At 41.2% G+C, this 20,684-nt stretch overlaps 1 protein-coding gene across 4 annotated transcripts in view; it reads right to left on the bottom strand.

Moving 5' to 3' along the window:
- The window catches only part of NLN (neurolysin), a 34,534-nt gene extending 13,851 nt beyond the window's left edge, over positions 1-20,683 (bottom strand). The window contains exons 1-8 of one of the 4 annotated variants that reach the window (XM_048503873.1): positions 20,477-20,683; positions 12,020-12,276; positions 9,912-10,060; positions 7,550-7,657; positions 5,988-6,090; positions 4,608-4,768; positions 1,606-1,741; positions 209-575 (exon numbers count right to left, since the gene is read on the bottom strand). In XM_048503873.1, coding sequence (XP_048359830.1) covers positions 209-575; positions 1,606-1,741; positions 4,608-4,768; positions 5,988-6,090; positions 7,550-7,657; positions 9,912-10,060; positions 12,020-12,276; positions 20,477-20,517 — 1,322 coding nt within the window. In that variant the 5' untranslated portion in view covers positions 20,518-20,683. Of the gene's footprint in view, positions 1-208; positions 576-1,605; positions 1,742-4,607; positions 4,769-5,987; positions 6,091-7,549; positions 7,658-9,911; positions 10,061-12,019; positions 12,277-20,348 lie in introns of all 4 variants that reach the window. The other 3 variants (XM_048503875.1, XM_048503874.1, XM_048503876.1) reach the window with 3 other exon arrangements.
- Between the last annotated feature and the right edge of the window lies 1 nt (position 20,684).

Genomic DNA, 20,684 nt, shown 5'->3' with positions numbered 1-20,684 from the left:
AGTTAACACAGACCATTGCTGAGATGCATGTGAAAAATACAATAGTTGCCAGAAAGGTTCCTTGGGGATAAATGAGGAGTGAGCATTAAAAATTGCATGGCACGGCTAGGTCCTCAGGGCTCTAATATTATGCCCACAACCACTAAAGATCAGCTTCATCTTAACCATAATTAAAAAAGATTATATTAGTCACAAACTGAAGGAATACCTTGGATATAGGTCCAAGTAGAACTGTCCTAAAACGTCTCCTGTTGAACTGTCCTTCACGGTATAAAGAGTAACGCTTTCATGCCAAACATGGGGATTATCTACTTGTTCAAAGACAAGTCCAAGCAGCTGCTGATAAATGTTCAGTAAACCTTCAGTGACAGCTTCGATGGGGAAGTATTCCTTCAGTTTCTCTTGATCTACTGAGTACTTGAGCTCTTCTACCTGGTTCATATAATAATGCAGATCCCATGCATTAATTTGCCCATCATATTCAAAGCCTCTTTCTTCACACTCCTTTTTTTTCAGGTTTAAAATAAATGCTCTCTCCTCTTCACCCAGAAGCTTCATCTTGTTGCTCAGATCATCTAAAAATAAAACAATTACTATGACAATGTTATTACAGAACTTCCAAGGTTTTTTTTTAACCATTTCATTTATAACTATATTGGAAGAGAAACAATGGTTCAAGAAAAAAAAAATCAGATCATAGTTAACATACATGGTGGACACTGAAGTGATGCATCTGTAAAAACCAGTTTTGGAACAGCAATGCCAGATTAATGCTTAATATACCCAAGGAATTTCTCCTTAATTAAAGTACTTGCAATAAATGTACTGGAGGAGCAACTCAGCTAAATACAAGGATGTTTAGTATAATTTACTTTAGCCAAAGCCCCAGGGAGCTCTAAACATTAATGTCTTTAATGGCATTTATATTTTCATATGAAAAGTAGGGGAGAGATAAGCCAAGGTCACATTTTTTATGGAGTTCCCAGCCCAGTACAGCTGGATGGGTGTTCATATAAGGGTCATGTGACATATATTTGGACTCCCAAAAAATTTCTGACATGTCCCTCATAAAAGGGAACAACATAACCTGTAGCTCTAGAAAGGACCAGTTACATCACTCTTCCTCACCTGCCAATCCCAGACTATGCCCAATGGCCCCTTCAAAGACCCCTTTCAGTGTATGTTGTCCAATGCCTCCCTGGGTTCATTTCTCTCATGCTTCACCTCAGTTGTGTCCATGACCTCAGTCCTAATGTTCTAGCAGCTTCACTAGGAGAAACTCCCCATGTTACCTTTTAGATTGTTAGTACAAGGCCTGATGCAGCCCATCTAAGTGTCAAGCCTGATTTTCCATACTGTCCCTGGATTGCCATTTCCCCTACTTGATTTCTGCAGGCAAACATCCACCAGTGCAGATCCTAGAAAAATCCTTGCTCTCCCCTGACCAGGCCAACAGAGGTCTGTTGCAACATGGCAGTTGTTTCTGAGTATCAAACAACAGATTCCTTCCTATTTTTTACTTTGTTTTCACAATAAACATTTCTGAAGGACCAAAGAATTACATTTAGTATTTGCAAAGTTATGTTACAGATAAATAAGACAGACCTAAAAATGCTGTTACATTATCCGTGTTCTTCGCAGTGTTCAACTCTAGTACAAAGTTGGCATGTGTACTGTATCCTAGAAGTTCTGCTAATTTTGCCCTCAAAGGAAGCAACTCCTGAAGAATTTTAGCATTGTCCTAGGAACACAATGAAGATTTTTTTTGTTATTTCAGATAAAGAATAAACTAAAGTCTGATTTAGACTGCAGCAATAACACAGGGTTTGAATGAAATATGTTGAATGATTCTCCTATTGTCAGCATTGTTAAAAACTGCATTAAAATCTCTATGTATTCAAAGCAAAGTGACAACAATTAACATTTCTTCTGCTTGGAGAGCCATAGCTAGGTAGTACAGTGTACATTTGGTATACCAGAGCCCCAGATTCACTCTCTGGCACTGCCAGTTCAAAAGAATCATACATAGAAGGGCTGGGAAAAACACTGGCCTAAGATTTTGGTAAACTGCTGCCAGTCAAAATGCACAATACTGAACTAGATGAACCTACTGACCAGAGTCAGAATAAAGTAGTTTTATGTTTACCTATGGCCCTTTCCGTACATGCAGAATAATGCACTTTCAATCCACTTTTTAGCTGGATTTTACTGTGCCGAATAGCAAAATCCACTTTCAAACAATTGTGAAAATGGATTGAAAGTGCATTATTCTGCATGTGCAGAAGGGGCCTATATTACTGCAATACTGACATAACCTTTCTCTCAACTGCAGATTTCATTCTACTCCGATATGACTGTTCAGGCGGACATTTGGGCATTCATAAGTCTAAGCATGCTTTTCAACAACGTAGTAGTGAATTTCACATGGGGTTAGCTTACCCTGTACTTTGACACTTGCCATTATCTGATTTTCAAAAAAGGGACAGGACAGTATTACAATTACTGCACTACAGTGTTTTTGATAAATTGATAGGAATTCATCTTTTTTAAAAAAATATATATTCAACTGTTAAATTCCTCATAAAGCAGTGATGGCGAACCTTTTCGAGACCGAGTGCCCAAATTGCAACCCAAAACCCACTTATTTATCGCAAAGTGCCAACCCGGCAATTTAACCTGAATACTGAGGTTTAGTTTAGGAAAAATGGTTGGCTCTGAGGCGTGCGTTACTCGGGAGTAAGCTTGGTGGTAGTTGTTGGCTTTGCTTTGAAGCAACCATGCAACTCTTCGAACGAGTGAATCATGACCCTAGGAGGGTTTACTCAGAAGCAAGCCACATTGCCAGCAACCGAGCTTACTCCCAGGTAAAGGATCGCATGTTAGTTCTTTGCATGAAAATCAGTGGGGTTTAACAGCACTTAACAGGGTTACCTATACTGCTTCCCCAAAACTAGGTCTTAGGTTTAATGCTAATAATCGAGCCCAGCGGCCCAGACCAGCCTAGATGTGTGTGGGAGGGGGGCAATTCCCCCCCCCCACATGATGAACTCTGTTTCTGCGTGCCCACAGAGAGGGCTCTGAGTGCCACCTCTGGCACCCGTGCCATAGGTTCGCCATCACTGTCATAAAGTAATCAATTGCTTTATGTTTCATTACATCCAAATCAACAAAGCTCTCTCATTCCACAAATGAAGTTTCACAGAAGGTGTACTTCTTGCAAACATACATACATTATAAGTATGCCAACTGATGAATAATTCCCTTGTACCTGGATTCAATTCCAGGATTAGTAACATATAATAAACACATTGATAAAAATTGTGTCTTCTTTTTCATGTACCTAAAATGGCAATAATGCCACACCTACAACTATAAATTCCTCTTGGACTTTTAGAACATGCTTTCTCTTGCTGAAAAACTTAATCCAAAAAACGAGCCAGTAGTGATCTTTATTAACTTATGCTTCTTAAGATAAAATTGAGTTAATTAAGCAAAATTCATTAAAATAATGTTAAGCAGAATGAGTGCACACCGCTTGGGGACACATGCCATCATGCAAAAATTTATTATGGGTTTTGACCCAACTTAGCCCCAAAGTCTTACTTCTTAAATCAACCTATTAATTAACTTCAGTCTTTACATGAACCTTTTTATCTGCATGCTCAATTAACAACTGGACGAAGAGCTTAAAGCCAGATCTTAATGGTGCCATCAAGAAAATTCTTTAGAATGCTAATAGAACTGAAATAGCAAAAGGATTAGGGATGATTTTCCTTGTATTTTGTTTCTGTTCGTCACGTTATTTTGCAATTCTACCAGCACTCCTAATCAGAGGTGTAGCAAGGGGGAAAAGCACCCGGTGCACCAGTGCGTCCTCTGCCCCCACCACGCCCCAGCCACAACCCCTGCCCCCTTGGAGCTACGCCTCTGCTCCTAACGCTAACAACTTCATCCTTTGGTGAAAAAAAGAGGTTCTTCAAGCACTGCAACCTAAGATCCTTTTAGAAGGGAAGATACCAAAGATGGGGAGCATCATTCTACCCACTAGAGAGCCAAGCACGGTATAGTAGAACAATGCTGGACTTGGAAGGAGACTCATGTTCAAATCCACATTCAATTCTAAGACACACTAAGGGCACTTTTGCACATGCAGAATAATGTACTTTCAATCCTCTTTCACAATTGTTTGCAAGTGGATTTTGCTATTTTGTACAGTAAAATCCAGCAAAGGGCATTGAAAGTGGATTGAAAGTGCATTATTCTGCATGTGCAAAAGTGCCCTAGTGAACTTACACAGTTACTATCTCACAATAACCTCACACAGATGTGAGGATTTGGGTAACTTCAACATTCACTTAACCTTGGCTTTTTGGACAGCTGTCCAAAATGGGAATAATGCCACATGAACTACAATAAATTCCTCTTGAACCTTTACAACAACCTTCACTGCCTTGGACTATTTGGACAGATCACAGGATAAAAATGCAATAAAAAACTACATATAGCATGTGATTTATTCTGAACCATAGCCACTCCAAAAACTAGTTTAGTTAGCTTGCCCTCTATTATCCCTTCCTCTGGTTATGGATGGGATAGTTCTTTCATACCTCTTTGCATCTTGTGTTGAAAGATCTTTCCATTTTTCGCCGGGTGTTTGGAACACAGCACTTCTTCAGAACAGGAAAATAGTGAGGATATTTTAAGGTAACTTTATATCTGTCTGTATCAATCTTCTCTAAACTACTGATAAAATCATCAGGAAGAGCACCTAGGAAACACATTTTCACAGGATTTAATATAAGGGTATCAGCAGACACTTCTTTAAAATATAAAACATGCCCTTAAGTGGCTATCACTGAGATTATTTAATTATCAACTTGCTTGTATTATCAAAGGAATCACAACCATAGAGTTGATATAATTCTTACTTACATGCTTACATAAGCATTTTACCTCTCAACAGTACAAACACATGTTAATCCATTATCTCAGGAAGTTTCTTTTTCATTGGCTAATATTAGTCCTGCTATTATATAATCTGTGGCCAAATTCTTGTCTACTATAATATCCTTGAGACACTTTCCTGCCAAGTAACTAATATGACAATCTCAGGATTTTACTAGAGGCATAATTTTATTTTATCTATCATTCTGTAATTGTTATTGATGTATGAATTGTGATTTTATTGTATGGCTCAAGACCTCTGGTCGAAGTACCTCATTATTAATAAAAGGCTAGAAAGGCTAATCCATTATAAAAAAATTAGTAAACTTTTCCAAATGTAATAATTTTAATATGAGAGATAAGTGTTGAAATTTTATGTTGATATTTTAAGGTAACAACATATATTTCTAAATTTAAAATTCTCAGACCATGAAGACTGCTTAATATTCTTATGAAAATGCTCCAAAGTAGACAGAGCAGGTTATTGATATATGACAGAGCAGGTCAAAAGAGAAAACATACCCCACAGAGAAAAAATGAATGCCAACGGAAAACTAAAATGAGAGAAAAATGGCAGAGATGAATTCAGGATTCTGAGAAATTAGATTTATCATATGGACTCAGTGCCCAAATAAAACTGCAAGTCCAATACTAGGACTGAATGTGTTAGTTGTGCACTGACTTCAAGTTGTTTGCTAGATGCATGTTTCAGTGCCATTGCAGAAGAACCCCACAGGAGGATTAGGGAATGGTATGGTTAGGTGACATTATCATGACTACAGATATGCTGACAGCCAGGTTCCATAATCACAGTGGCTGCAGAATTACCCTCCTCAGTTATTATAGCCTTCCTAATAAAGTGTTAAGGGAGCTCCAGGTGTAAGCCTTAGCCCCCAAGTCAGCATGATTAACCAGACTGCTGAGAAATAAGGCAGGTTATAAATATCTTAATATTAATACAGGGCTTACCTATGTTTGTGAAGTTAGTTGCTCAAGTTATATACATCATCTATCTACAGCAATTCTTAAAGAGATATACTTACGGAGTTCATCTTGAGAAAATACTAGAAACGTGTTTTCTTCATTAAGATTTTTGTTGAAGTCTATACACAGCTCACTCAGCCTCTGCTTCATTTTCTTGATTTCCTGAATATTGAGATATTTTTAAAAAACCGTAACACTGTATATTATAGCATAAGTGACATATTTTATTTGTATGGTTTCGTTCCCACTCTCACTGCCTTACACAGTACTATTTATTTAAAATACATAAATATATAAGGAACCTAAATATGCAATAGATGTACAAGCTAGATTGTAGCTTCGGCAAACAGAAGAACATGGCAGAAGCATATCTTCCGGAGCAGCCACATTCATACATACCCAAGTCAGCTCACCCCCACCCCCCAACAATATGCCAAAGGGCACAGGGAAATGCAGGAAAAGAGAGAATGAGACAGAATTACTGCTCTGCATCTTGTGTAAATAGGGCAACTATTTGATTTCCCTCTCCTTCCTGCTGTGGTCCTTGGTTACATGGCAGATTGCTCAGGAGGGTCCCTCAATCTATAGAAAAGGCTCTTCAGAGATTCAAAGACTTCTGGGGGCAGAGAAAGAAGGTGAAGTGCAGCCTTTGTAAATTGCTCCCATTTGTGGGAGTCAGGATTCAAATCAAGTTACTTGCAGAAAGTTATCAAGCCACTGGACATCAAGTGTATCCCATGTTTAGCTAGGGACGCATAATTTAGAACACAAATGGAAAAGTACCATCTACCAAAGGAATAAAGCTCCAAAATTGTCCTTTTGTCAAGAAAAATAGTGTATGTCACTCCCCTCCACAGCAACTTTTAGATATTTTCTATTACTTATATTCTCAATTGTGTAGAAATTTACAGTAGCAGTTGCCAGACCAGCAAATGATTACAATTTCCAAGTTAACGGCTGATTTTAGACTTTCCAGATAAAAGGAAGATGACAGCTTCCCTGTTCATCTGCATGACTGTTGCAGAGCAACTGGGAGAGGAGAGAGTTTTCTTGAGTACAAATTAATATTGGTTGAATATATTCACCATGATCTGAAATCCATCATTACACAGGTTAGATACTCAGCAAGCCAGGTGCCAAAGTAAGCAGACTTATGAAAATGTTTCCCTCATCTTGCTACAGACTCCATGTTCCTACTCTGTTCCTTCAGGTCCACTGACTTGTAACAGAATAATTTTGGGAGGACTCAAAAGTCTTAACAGCAGAGGAGAGGGGCAGTAGAGTGCCTCCCATAGAATGACTCAGTTCATGATGCTTAGAATCCACACCATACCTTCAGGCGATTTGTCAGTAGCAGTTGCCAGACCAGCAAATGATCAACTTACAAAATGATCAACTTACAAAAATTTCTAGAAACAAAAACATTAGCCTCTCTCCATAAAGTTACTAGTTCTGAACCATTATCACCAAATATTATAATCTGAAAATCTCTTTTTATCGCTTCAACTTTCTACCGGATACTACTAACTTTGTAGGACCATCTCAGAGCACAGTTTAAAACAGGAACACAATAAGCATGTATAAACATATGCTTTTCATTTCTGAAAGATGCCAAACTCACATTCTGTATTTCAGGAGGAAGATGCAACCCATTTCTTTCACCCATTTTTACTGACTTCTCTAGATATCTTTTGGCTTCAGGCTTTAAAGACCCCATGTCACACGTTTGCTGAAATATAAAACCATGATAACAATAATCTATATTTTTTATCATATTAGAAAGCTTACTGAGCACGACAGCAGCAGCAACAGCAAATGCTGGTTATTTTAATTCTTCTGCACAACAGAAAACAGAGCAGATGAAACTAAGGAGCACCATACTTCAGTGATCTATTTTTACTTCGCCTGGCTTTAAGCTGTTTGTCTAATTGTTAATTGAACATGCAGATAAAAAGGTTAATGGAAAGACTGGACTTAATTAAAAGGTTAAGAAGCAAGACTTTGGGCTAAGTTGGGTCAAAACCCATAGCACCTAAAGCATGCCCTCCAAAGATGACCGGAGTGGTACATGAGAGTCTTCATATGAGAGTAGACAGTCTCTCCAGGCATTCTGACCCTAAACTACAGGCTTTGAAGGCCATTACAAGTAGCCTGAATTGGGCACAAAGTTGGATTCAGCCACTTTCTTTCACATAATTTCATGCCATACTTCAACTGTACCCCACATAACTTCTGCCTATGTCCTATGACGCCCAGCATAGCCTTTCCTTATTTGCCAGCTGAAAAACCAGTTGGATGCAACCCATTAATTAATTTGTAAGATTTTGTCTAGTCTTTTTTTATTGATTTTAAGTGTAATTTAAGAGGACACACACAAACAGTGTGAGATGGAATACTAGCACAGCTGTAAAATACATTTTCCCCTCCCCATGAGGTTATGTGGGTGGAAAACAGCAGTGCATTCCTAAACATGCCCTTGCTAGCTTGTGTACATGACCACAAGAAATTATGTTATATAACTTCACAGATACACTAAATATTCAAAATTTTTCAGTGGATTTGTCCTTTACAACAGCCTGGTATTTATTTTAAACTGCAAAATCCAGGGGTCATTTTATCTCACAGAGGTTTTTTTTAAAAAAACAACACACAATATCTCCACTTTCTTCTGTTTTAATAGATTTTGAAGTCTACCAATGTCGTGGCATGCTACCAAAGTAATTTTTAAATTATGCAGTTATCTTTGTTGTGATTCATCTACAATTCATTCCTGTTTTCGGTAACATGATTATTAATCATGATGTAGCAGTTTAATATATTGGATTATGGGTGTGCCTGGTAGGTCAGCAGCCTTTATAGTCAAAAAAGCAAAGGTGGAAGGAAGCAACGAGGCAGACTGCAGGTGAGCAAATGTTAACTTCTTGATCTGTATGCCAGAAAACACTCCAAAACATTTTTTGGCTAATCTTGGATTGACTAGAGGCAGGAAGTGTTTCCAACCAACTCTACTCAGGGTCTCACATGTCAAGCCTGGTTCTGCCATATACTATGTACTTTCTTCGGTGAAATAATATTCATTAACTAGCTAGTCACCCACTCTGGGAATCTAATTGCAATGAGGGATGGAAATTCAGGCTGCCTCTCCTTGAGGACAGTTTGAATCTTCTTTCTGCCCCACAATGCTTTTCATTCCCTATGAGCAGGTTTTTACTTTCCCAAGCTCACTGTAGTATGCCAAATGGCCACAATAAGTCCACATCCAAGCTCCTTTGGAAAGTACCAGGTGTTACACGATTTTTGCATGTGGCGGGCCTACAGAGGAATTCAGAGATTTTGGTCATAAATGACTGGGCCAAGGAGTTGTAGATGGAAACTGTTGTGGTTACAGGGATAACTGTGGATTGATGCACGGTGGAAAAGGCCAGACAAAAATAACCTTCAGTGCTTCATTCTCTAAATAATGGAGAGGATACAATCGAATCGCTAGCTGCATTCAGAAATGTGTTGTGTACATAAACGCCCGACTCTTCGATCCATTCCATCTGCATGACCTTGGCATAAAACACAGCAAGTTGGATTCCCAGTTCTTTTTCCACGGGAAGAAAAGCATGCTGTTGCAAAAAGTTCCCTGATCCACAAGAGCAACGTTTTAAGGAAGTGCAGTGGGCTAGGGATGGAAGCAAGAAAGGTATTTTCTAAAACAGAGCTTTGCTCAAGGTCCCAGTGGCTTGAGCTCACAAGATAAAAAGCATGATGGGTAAACAGTGTCAAAATCTTAGCTGTGTCTCTTTATTGTAGCTAGTAGCAACCGATGGACCTATCCTCCAAAAATACACAGGAACTAGACATGGCAATTCTATCCTATCTTTCTTCCATCATCATGGTGATCAGTAGCTTACTCAGCACTACTGGAAAGTCTACTTTGGAGACGCTGACCAGATGCAGATGACTATCCATGGCTAATTATCCTCCTCACTGCTTACCAGTAAATGGACAATCCTTTGGAATACATCTTCTCTCATGCTCATCTCAACATCAAAATGAGAAAGCTTTTTATCAGCATACGTGCTTGCTGTGCGCACATCTTTGTCAGGGGAAACATGCTGTGGGAAATCCAACACGCTTCTTTCCACTATTAAAAAGAAAAAACAAAATAACAAACGCACCAGGTAACAACAGTACAAATAAGCCCACCTTGACCCAGTTAATGAAAGAGATTTTCCAAAGATTAACAAATTAGAGAATGTCTTTTTTAAAAAAACAACTGTTACCAGTGAGTTCCTTAGATATCAATTTGAGTATTTTCTAGGAATTCAAGCTAACATGAACTCAAGTCAATAATATGCTGTAATTCAGGGAGACTGTAAAGATCTTTCCAGAAATACATACAAAGAACAGAATTTATAGAAAACGCCCTTCGTGGAGACGATTTCATACTAAAAGGTAAAAGATTTGTATGCATATACTGAAAACCGGTGGTATTAGAATAAAATTATCAGAAGCTTTAAGAAGCAGATCTTGAAACAAAGCTGTGCATTTTCTTGAATATGTCCTTCAATTACATAACAAAAACTGGTGTGCTCCAACTGCAACCGAATGTGAACAAGACAGGTCATTTGGCCTTTAAAGGTCCATTCCTCCTTCTACCCACTAATGAATAACATTTATCTGCAGAATCACTTACTAATGAAGAATCATGGAAAAGAGAAATATCTCCACCTGCTGGGAGTTATTTTCAGACCTGTCACACAAAATAGCTAATTTAACTAATCAATTTAACAAATGAACACAATTGAAAGTATGAACAACTGTATTTATTATGTATCACATTAGCAACTTGCACTTCCTCCAAGGAGGTCAAAGCAACATATATGAGGTGACTTATTTTTAAATTAACAATCATGTGATTGTGGTTAGGCTAAGAGATACAAGATCCCATAGTAAACTTCCTAGCAGAGCATGGATGTGAACCCAAGTTTCTCTTATACAAGTGTTCTTAGCTTCGTCCTGACTGCTTCTAGTTTTTGAGACTTCAGCCAATACTTTCCATATTTCACAACTATTCTGTTTTTAAGGGAGATAAATGTTACCATGTTTCAGGATGCCAAATTCTACATCATATCAAAAAAGTGGGGGTTAGTACAACAGATATGTACACAGTTACACTAAAAGTGGTTTGCTACACAAGCTGTCTCACTTAAACCCATTCAAAAGACAAAAGTCCCAATTACCGGTATATCATGCAAGAGCAAAAACCAGTAGAATTGACTGGTGTTGTATGTTCGATAGCTGGTGTCTGGATAATTAAAACCGACCTTGTGAGGACATCAAGGGCTAACTCTATATGTCCACAAAAATCAACAGGGTTAAAAGTCCCTTGGTGGAGTTATTCCAACATACATCAAGGAATCAACTGAGGGTCTATCCCAGACTTACGATCTGTTGTTGATTCTCAGTCTGCGGCTGACAGTGTGCCATGCAGTCTGAATGCATAAACAGAACCGAGAATTCAGTTTCCAACCTGAATTCCAACCTATAGGACAAGTATCAGCAACCTTCTACAATTAAGAGTTAAACTATGTTAAAATTCAGCATGAGAAATCAACAGAGAGCCAGTCTGCATGACTGAAACTACACAACTTTATCAGTCTGTCAATTATTAATAATGTTAATAAATCAAAAGGCATCTGTACTGCTTATGTTCTGGTTGCTGCAAGGCCTTAATCAGGGAGGGGCACACGTAAGGTTTTCCAATAAGTAATGATAAAAACAATTCAGTATCATAGTATCCCTCCTGACCCTCCAAGATATTTTAACTTAAATATGTGATTTTTTTGATAAAGTGACCTGTTGGGTTCCACACTGAGCTACACTTGGCTAGAGCCATGGTCTGCAAACCCCTGCTTCAGAACCCAGGTGTCTGCAAAATTACACAGCAGAATTTTAATTACATACTAGGAAACTTAATGGAACTGTAGCTACTAATATATTCTGCTCCAAGCAGCCGTACTTGAAAACAGATCTCACAAGTCAAGCTTCTAATACCTTCCCTTCTGGTGCAAATGGAGGCTATTAGATGTGTTATACTTACCTGAATACTCAACTTCTATGTCTGCTAAAACTTGTACAGTGTTTTCATATGTGACTTTTTCCATATCAAGCATCCCAACAGCATCATATACTTGCTTTGTTTTTCTGATAAGCTCTTCAGTCTTGGTTCTAATTTGGTCTGGCTGCAGATCCCATTTCAGGACATTTCGGCTTGCTGCAGTATAGGATGAGGCCTTGTGATCTATAGTAATCTCTGTTCCTAAAGTCATTCTGAATAAAATCCTTGGGCCACCAGCTCTGCAATTAAAAATAAACACACAAATGTGACATATGACAGAAGACCAAGAGGCGAAAGCTGGAACTAACACAAGCAGTTGTGTCAATAAAGGATAATTTATTTATTTAGGAAGATGCCAGTTAGTCATGGGTAGAGCTTTGGAAATTTTGAGTATCTTAGAAGTCGTTAGGTAGCATAAACTAGCATAGCTAGAGAAACATTATGGATCATGGCCAACTGCACAGCTGCTTCACCAGTTTCATATTTCAACCCAAAATCTGCACTCTTAGTAGGATCCCAACTGGGCACTTGTTTGTGATGCTGCAATTAATAGAACAGATAAAAGTGTGGCAGTGTATTTGGAAATTTGCTTATCTGCTTCATTTGTACTTTGCTTTTGTCTCAAATGGGAGCCCCAAGCATCTTACACCGTCGTCCTCGGCTCCAGTTCACCTAAGCAACAACTGTGTGAGGTAGGTTGAGGCTGAGAGTATGTGACTGGCCCAAAGTCACCCAGCAAGCTTCCATGACAGATGGGGGATCTGAACCTGGATTTCTCAGATCCTAGTCCCGTGGTGGCGAACCTCTGGCACTCCAGATGTTATGGACTACAATTCTCATCAGCCCCTGCCAGCCCCACTCCATCCCGCACCTCCATCACATATTAACTCTGTCCAGATTTTCTCCCAGCGCTGATAGTACCTCACCAGCTCAGGGATTATGACAGCAGCAGCACCCAGTGGCTGGCATAAACTCACTATGTTGCTATAAAGGGAGTTTCGCAGCAATCTTATCCCTGCTCAGTAGGGATAAACAAGAGATAGGATCACACACTGAGGCTTTCAACTGGAACAGAAAGACCTGTGAGGTAGTTACTTCTGAAGAAAGTTCACAGAAACACTTTCTGCAGATGACATGGAAGACCAGTGACACATTAAAAGACTAGTAACGTTTATTCCAGTATGAGCTTTCAGGAGTCAGAGTCCATTTCTTTAGATGCAGCTATGCCGACCATCCCACAATACAATCAGCTGCACCTGCGTAGATGTGCATGTGCAACATGCAAAATAAAAGGGGGGGGGGAATGAACCTCCCTGCAACAGCAAGGCAATAATGAGTGTATTGCTATGGCAGGTGGATTCTCCCTGACTGTAGATAGTGCGGTGCAAGGGAAGGAAATAAAGCACTTCCTGTCTGGCTGTTCACGCAAGAAAGGCTCCAACCCGGAATTTTGCAAAAGGAACATTGCAATTTTCGAAAATCCTAAATTGAGAGAAATAAAATGAGGCAAACTCATTTTGGGGAAGGGATCTGTGTGAGGTCCCCCTGCAAAACAGTTCCTATTGAACCCTACACCCTATATTTGCCCTGTGTGGAATCCACCACTGCTGCATCAGTGTGCAGTTGGGACAGTCTTTGGTCATGTAATTATCCAGTACACACATGTAGAAGAGACTACTATTGCTATCCCAGGAGTTCATCTGCTGCTCTTCCCCCTATGAATCTTAAGCAATCTAAACAGCATTCATATTCAAACATTTCCCATTAATGGACTCTCTTTTGCCTCCAATAGATACGACCGACTGTTCATACAGATCGCTAGGAGAGGTAATGCTGAAGATGCTTGCAGCAGTTTCTGTAAAAACCAAGTAGAAATGCATTATTCATGCCTCTTATGAAAGTTAAATTTTTATTAAGAGGCAACATTTAAGGACTCTCAAAATGTCTATAAATTGCCCTTTACGACATCTGCCAATCCCTGGTGCATTAGATATAATGCTCTTAAGAAGCAGGCATACCATTGAAATCAATGGTTAGCTACTGGTGAAATTAAGATTTTAATATATAGCTTAGATATATTTAACTAGCTCCTAAAATGAGCAGCATCAAAAATTCCACTGCTAAAACTACATGTAATATATTAAGAAAATGAACTATACATAGGAACATATGCATTCATTTAGTTAATTAAATGTTTACATTCTGAGGACTCAAGGAGACTTACAACACAACTTATTTATTTATTTTACTGAGAGCCAGTATGGTGTAGTGGTGAAGAGCAGGTGTATTTTAATCTGGAGAACCAGGTTTGATTCCCCACTCCTCCACCTGTGGCTGAGGCTTATCTGGTGAACTAGATGTGATTAGGCACTCCTAAATTCCTGCTGGGCAACCTTGGGCTAGACCCAGTTCTTTGGAACACTCTCAGGCACATCTACCTCACAAGGTGTCTGTTGTGGGGAGAGGAAGGGAAAGGAGATTGTAAACCACTTTGAGTCTCCTTACAGGAGAGAAAGGTGGAGTATAAATCCAAACTCCTCCTCTTCTTTATTTTTATCCTGTCTTGCTCTGCAATGGGGATCCAAAGCAGCTTACTCCTCTGTTCCAAAGCAGCTTACTCCTCTGTTATTCTTGCAACAAACCTGTAAGGTAGGTTAGATTGAGAGTGTGTGACTGACCCAAACAAGCTCCCATGGCAGAGTTGGGATTTGAACCTGGATTTCCAAGATCCTAATCTGACACTTTAATTACCACACCACGATGGACAGTCCAAAGTAAGGGCAGCACAAGCAGGAGGCTGGCTGAGGAATGTAGCCAGCACATGGTAGCATTATTTGGTGGAAAATGGAAAATGCCATCAAGTCGCAGCTGACTTATAGTGACCCCATTGGGTTTTCACAACAAGAGATGTTCCGAGGTGTTTCACTGACTAGCTCTGCAGCCTGAGAGAGTTTTGACAGAACTGTGACTGGCCCAAAAGGCTTCATGACGAGGAATGAAGAATCCAGTGGTGCCACGAGGGACAGGCATGAGTGCAGGCTCAAAGCCTTGAAGTTTAAAGCTGGACCTAGCCAAGCTGAGCCCAACATCAAACAGGCCTGCACTACTCCTGAATTCCACGTGGAGTTCAGGGCAGGGCAAGTCCAGGTAAACACTGCCTGGTTCAGTATTAAACTGAACGCCTACTCCCAAGTGTGGAGTTCTGGGGTGGGGTGCAGTTGCAAGGAAAGGGGGCAGCTTGGCAACACCCCCCAACTTGATCTGCCCAAGTGGTGATTGGGAGCAGGGCATGCCATTGTGCTTGCTCCAGGAGCCATTTTGGACAGTTAAGCTCCTGGGGGAATCAAACCCAGTTGTCCAGATTAGAGTCATAAGAACATAAGAAAAAGCCTGCTGGATCAGACCAGAGTCCATCTAGTCCAGCACTCTGCTACTTGCAGTGGCCCACCAGGTGCCTTTGGGAGCTCACATGCAGGATGTGAAAGCAATGGCCTTCTGCTGCTGCTGCTCCCGAGCACCTGGTCTGCTAAGGCATTTGCAATCTCAGATCAAGTCCACCACTCTTTAACCACTACACAACATTGGCTCTCCGGAAGCACTATACTGACCCTTTATATAACCTTTACCATTGTATAGGACCTATTTGCTATAGCACTAAGTGGTTAATAAACAGATATTATGATTACCCTTCAGCTAATAAACAAGGCCTATTTGTTATAATGCTTAATAAATAAAATTATTATTATCAAGACTTCAGCTAATAAAAGCAACTAGTAATAATAAAAAGTTCCAAACATCCACAAATGGACAGTTCACAAGAATAGTTAACAACATTCCCTTCTTTCTCCACCTACTGAAAAGTTTCTGAAAATTGGTGTGGCAAAAACAAAGAAGATTGGTGCAGCAGGAACAAAGCTGGCGGAAGTCACCCCTCCCCGATTCTTGGGTAAGGGTCTAATTCAGGGGTCAGGAACCCGCGGCTCGCGAGCCGCAAACGGCTCCTGACTACTTGCAGTGCGGCTCCCGGCATGGTTGCCCCTTCCTGGGGCCTCGCATTAGCTCACAAGTCTTGTCTCGCACTGTTTACATCTCTACTCGGCTCCCCCCCTCCTCTCCTCTGTGCCGGAAGGACGTTTTGCCTCCCCTCTCTCCCCTCCCCTCCTCTGTGCCGGAAGAACGTTTTGCGCGCGCTTTACTTGCCGGAAGAATGCTGAACCTTTTGCACGTGCATTACTGCACCGCTCGCCCCGCCCGTGCCCTCCCCACACCGGGCCATGGTCATTCACGTGCAGCCCTCCTGTGAGATGAGAGGGAGAGAAGCACAGGACAGAGAACGGAGCAAGAGAGAGAGAAAAGCAGAGGTGAGCGAATGGAGCGAGAGAGAGAGAGAGAAGCAGAGGAAAGAGAACGGAGCAAGAGAGAGAGAGAGAGAAGCAGAGGCGAGAGAATGGAGCAAGAGAGAGAGAGAAGCATAGGAAAGAGAACGGAGCAAGAGAGAGAGAGAGAGAGAAGCAGACGTGAGAGAATGGAGCAAGAGAGAGAGAGAGAGAAGCAGAGAAAAGAAAACGGAGCAAGAGAGAGAGAGAGAGAAGCAGACGTGAGAGAATAGAGCAAGAGAGAGAGAGAAGCAGAGAAAAGAAAACGGAGCAAGAGAGAGAGAGAGAGAAGCAGACGTGAGAGAATAGAGCAAGAGAGAGAGAGAGAAGCAGAGAAAAGAAAACGGAGCAAGAGAGAGAGAGAGAGAAGGGGAGGAGACGGGGAAGAGTCTCAGGGGAAAGAACAACCCCCGCACAAGCCAGGGACCCTAGCCTGGCTGGTAGTGGGAGGAAAAGGGAGTGAAGAGCGTGGTGGGTTAGGACAAGGAGCCTGCCTAGCTCCAACCTGTGGCTAAGGGCTTTAAAGAAGGCTAGGCCCCCTACTACCAGGGCCTCAGACGGGGAGACCAACACCCTGGAAAGGGATGGAGGGAAGGTGCAAGCCCCCACACAGCACCCCAGGGTGGCAACACGTCACACCTGGAAAGACACTTTGTGTGGGGCTGGTTTCCCTGCTTGTTTTGCGGCTAAATTATTTTCAGTGTTAATTAGCTTGAGCTGTTTAACTTGGTGATTTTCCAGAACGGAACACCACAGGAAATATCTGAGTTTAGCCTGGGATCCTGTCTGGGATTTGGGTGGTGGGGATGCCCCAGGGCTGCAAATTAAACTCCAGAGACAGCCAGCAAAGGGGGGAGAGTATTGGAAATCAAGGACAAATTCAAAGGGAAGCAATCTTTTTGGCACATGTGCCACACTTGTGCCTAGCAATTACAGACCAATCTGGAGCAGCAATCAGGAATTGCCACCAAAAGAGACAGGCAGAAAGTGCCCAGCTCACTGCAGGACATGGAAGGGTGGGAACCACTCGCCTTACCACCCCCCACCCCCCTTAGAAGAAGGATGCCAGGCTGGGGACCAGCCAACCAGAGGAAAGGGAGGGATGGCACCTCTGGCCACACACAGCCAGGTGGAGGAAGGGGAGCTCCAGAGCAGAGTTGAAGAAAAACCTACTAAATATAGTTTTTGATTAAGATACATTATAGCTCACAAACATTGCATCATGGAATAGGGCTTATTAATTTGTGATAAGCATCGCTCCAACATATCTCTGTATTGCTTAAGAAAAGGTTTGTCAGTGAGTTCCAGAGATTTATTCATTCTTACGGGCTCAATTTCATGCCGTCTCAGAAGTGTCTGTAAAAATTATTTAAATCAGTGGTCCCATTCCACAATGTGCCCTCCACGCCTTTCAGGAAAGTAGATGGGGGACGTTGTAAAGGCAGTTTTCAATACAGATGAAGATGATGATTTTGGATTTATACCCCACCTTTCTCTCCTGTAAGGAGACTCAAGGTGGCTTACAAACCCCTTTTCCTTCCTTTTCCCACAACAGACACCTGATGAGGTCAGTGTGGCAGAGAAAGTGCACTGAAATGGCCGCCTTGAATAATGGCAGCCCTTCTGGGTTCTGAGATTTTAACAGGTGTTGCATTTTCAAGTATCTCTTCAGCCATAATGACTAGCATGCGTCCTTTAAAAGCACCCCCCCCCAAAAAAAAAATCCTGCCCAGAACGGAACAGAATTAGGCAGCCAATGACTTTCCCCATCTCCATTATTATATTCATAAAATATATTTATTTTGCACGCACTCAGTGCTCAAAAACCATGGGGAGAATGGGTGTGTGTGTGTCTTTCTCTCAGTGTGTGTGCAGCCCATGCATGATGTGAAAGCCACTGCTTTCATAAGCAATACACTATAATTGGTAAAAAACAATATATACAGTGTTATCTTCATTTTAAATGTCAAAAAGTATTTGCGGCTCCATGTGTTTTCTTTTCCGTGGAAAACGGGTCCAAATGGCTCTTTGGCTGTTAAAGGTTCCCTACCCCTGGTCTAATTCCTCTGCAAAATAGTAGGGATTTGCAATCTCCTTTGATTTCCCTCTTCCTTCATTGTTGCCTTTTCCCATTCACAATATTCTTGTTTGCAGTTCTCTACATCATAACCTACAGAATTCCAAAGACTTGGATCATAAGAAATGGTTTTTCAAAAGATGGAAGGAGATGCAGAAATAAAGGGATGTTCAGAAACATCTCATTCCTTTACTTATTGTATTTATAATCCATTTTTGTCATTGAGACTCAAGGCAGACTACATAGTATAAACTGGTACAATCATATGATTTATGCGTGTGTTAAGTGCCACCAAGATACTTCTAACTCATGGCAGCCCTATTAATAAACGCCCTCCAAAATGTCCTATTGCTGATAGCCTAGCTCAGCTTTTGCAAACTGAGGGCTGGGAGCTCCTACAGATAGTCAATCTATCCCACGTTGGATTTTCTTCTTTTCCTGCTGCTTTCAACTTTTCCTAGCATTATTGTCTTTCCCAGTGACTCTTGTTGGCTCAAAATACAGCCACCTCAGTTCTAGCATTTAGGAACAGTTCAGGCTTGATTTGATCTAGAATCCACTCATTTGTCATGTTGGTGGTCAAAAGTATCCATAAAACTCCTCCAACACCACATTTCAAAGGAATTGATCTTCTTCATGACAGCTTTCTTCACAGATAAACTTTCACTCCTTTACATAGTAATAGAGAATACTAAGACATGAATTAGTCTTGGTTGCCAGTGACACATTCTTACACTTAAAGATCTTTCCTAGCTCCATTGGGGGTGACTTTCCAGGTCTCCCTTTTGGTTAATGATGAAACCAAGGAACAGACAATTTTGATTGATTTCACTTTTCTCATTGGCAATCTTAAAATTGAGGCATTTCCCAGTTTTCTCACTGGCAATCTAAAAATTGAGTAATTTCCCAGTCATCAATTATACATATCAGTTTTGTATTTCTAGTAGTTGGGTATAATTGCTTCCTCTCTCTAATCCACCATAAAGAGAATTATAATCAGTTTAAGCCCAATGAAACTCTTTTAAGGATTGTAATCTGCATCCATGCTCCATGGGATAGTGCACTATTATTGTTCCATAGAAATAATTCACAGCTGGATCTTTCCATATGACCAAAGTTCAGTTTCAAATTATGGCATCAGTATGACAGCACAATAGGGAGTGATGTGTTTATTCAGTCAAGTCTGCAAACAGCTCTCTCCAAAACAAAATTTTATCTCTATAGGAATTAACTACAAAAGCTTCATACATCACCAAACCAAAGCTGCACTTAATCTATTAAATCTAGACGTTTACAGCTATTCGAATCATAACTCATGGACACAAGCAGCTGTTGGAAACATCTTACGTTATTAACGGTACAGGCAATTGCCTACAAAAGTTTATGTCACAATAAACAGTTGTCTAAGCTGCTGTCTTGCATGTCTGGAAGTTCTCCCTCCCCACATCCTGTATGCCAGAGCCTTGGTAAAACTGTTGCATATAAATAAGAGAAAATGATCTATATGTTCAGGCGTGGAAGAGGGCAGCATACTCACTTTTTTTGGATTGGCAACCATTTAAACCTGATATGCACATGCATATAAAGGTCAGAGGCACGAATAACGAGGTTTCTTTCTCAGCAACCAATATGTTAAGGGGGGGGGGCTGTTTAAAGCGGTGTGAGAAAGAACCCAACATTTCTCACCATCTGGGGAGGAAAAAAGAGATTTCGAGGAAGGAAGGAAGGAAGGAAGGAAGGAAGGAAGGAAGGAAGGAAGGAAGGAAGGAAGGAAGGAAGGAAGGAGGGAAGGGATACTTGCGAAGTGGATGTATCCATATGCACCCCCAGAATGGAGGGCCTAGCCTTGCATCCCTACCTTTGCTTGCAAACAAAAGAGATTGCGGTGTGCAACTGAGGAGAGATGCAGACAGCAATTCAGAGCGGCAGGCGCGCCGAGCCTCACCTCCCTCCCTGTTCCTTCCAGGTGCGGAAGGCACTCAATACCTGCACAAGCTTCTGCCCGCAAAGACGCCCAAGGACAGCATGGAGAGCAGGAAGAACCGCAGCAGGAAGAGAGCAGCCTTAGGCCACCGCTGCCGCGCCAATCCAGCGCATGTCCCGCACGTGCCGCCTCCCACCCGCGCGCAACGGAGTGGGACCGGCGCGCGGCGGCGGCGGGGGCGCCCTCACTTCCGCCCGGCGGGTCTTGCGC

The sequence above is a fragment of the Sphaerodactylus townsendi genome, linkage group LG07 (genome assembly GCF_021028975.2).
Source record: "Sphaerodactylus townsendi isolate TG3544 linkage group LG07, MPM_Stown_v2.3, whole genome shotgun sequence".
Lineage (NCBI taxonomy): Eukaryota > Metazoa > Chordata > Lepidosauria > Squamata > Sphaerodactylidae > Sphaerodactylus > Sphaerodactylus townsendi.
This window is presented reverse-complemented; position numbering and strand designations above follow the sequence as displayed.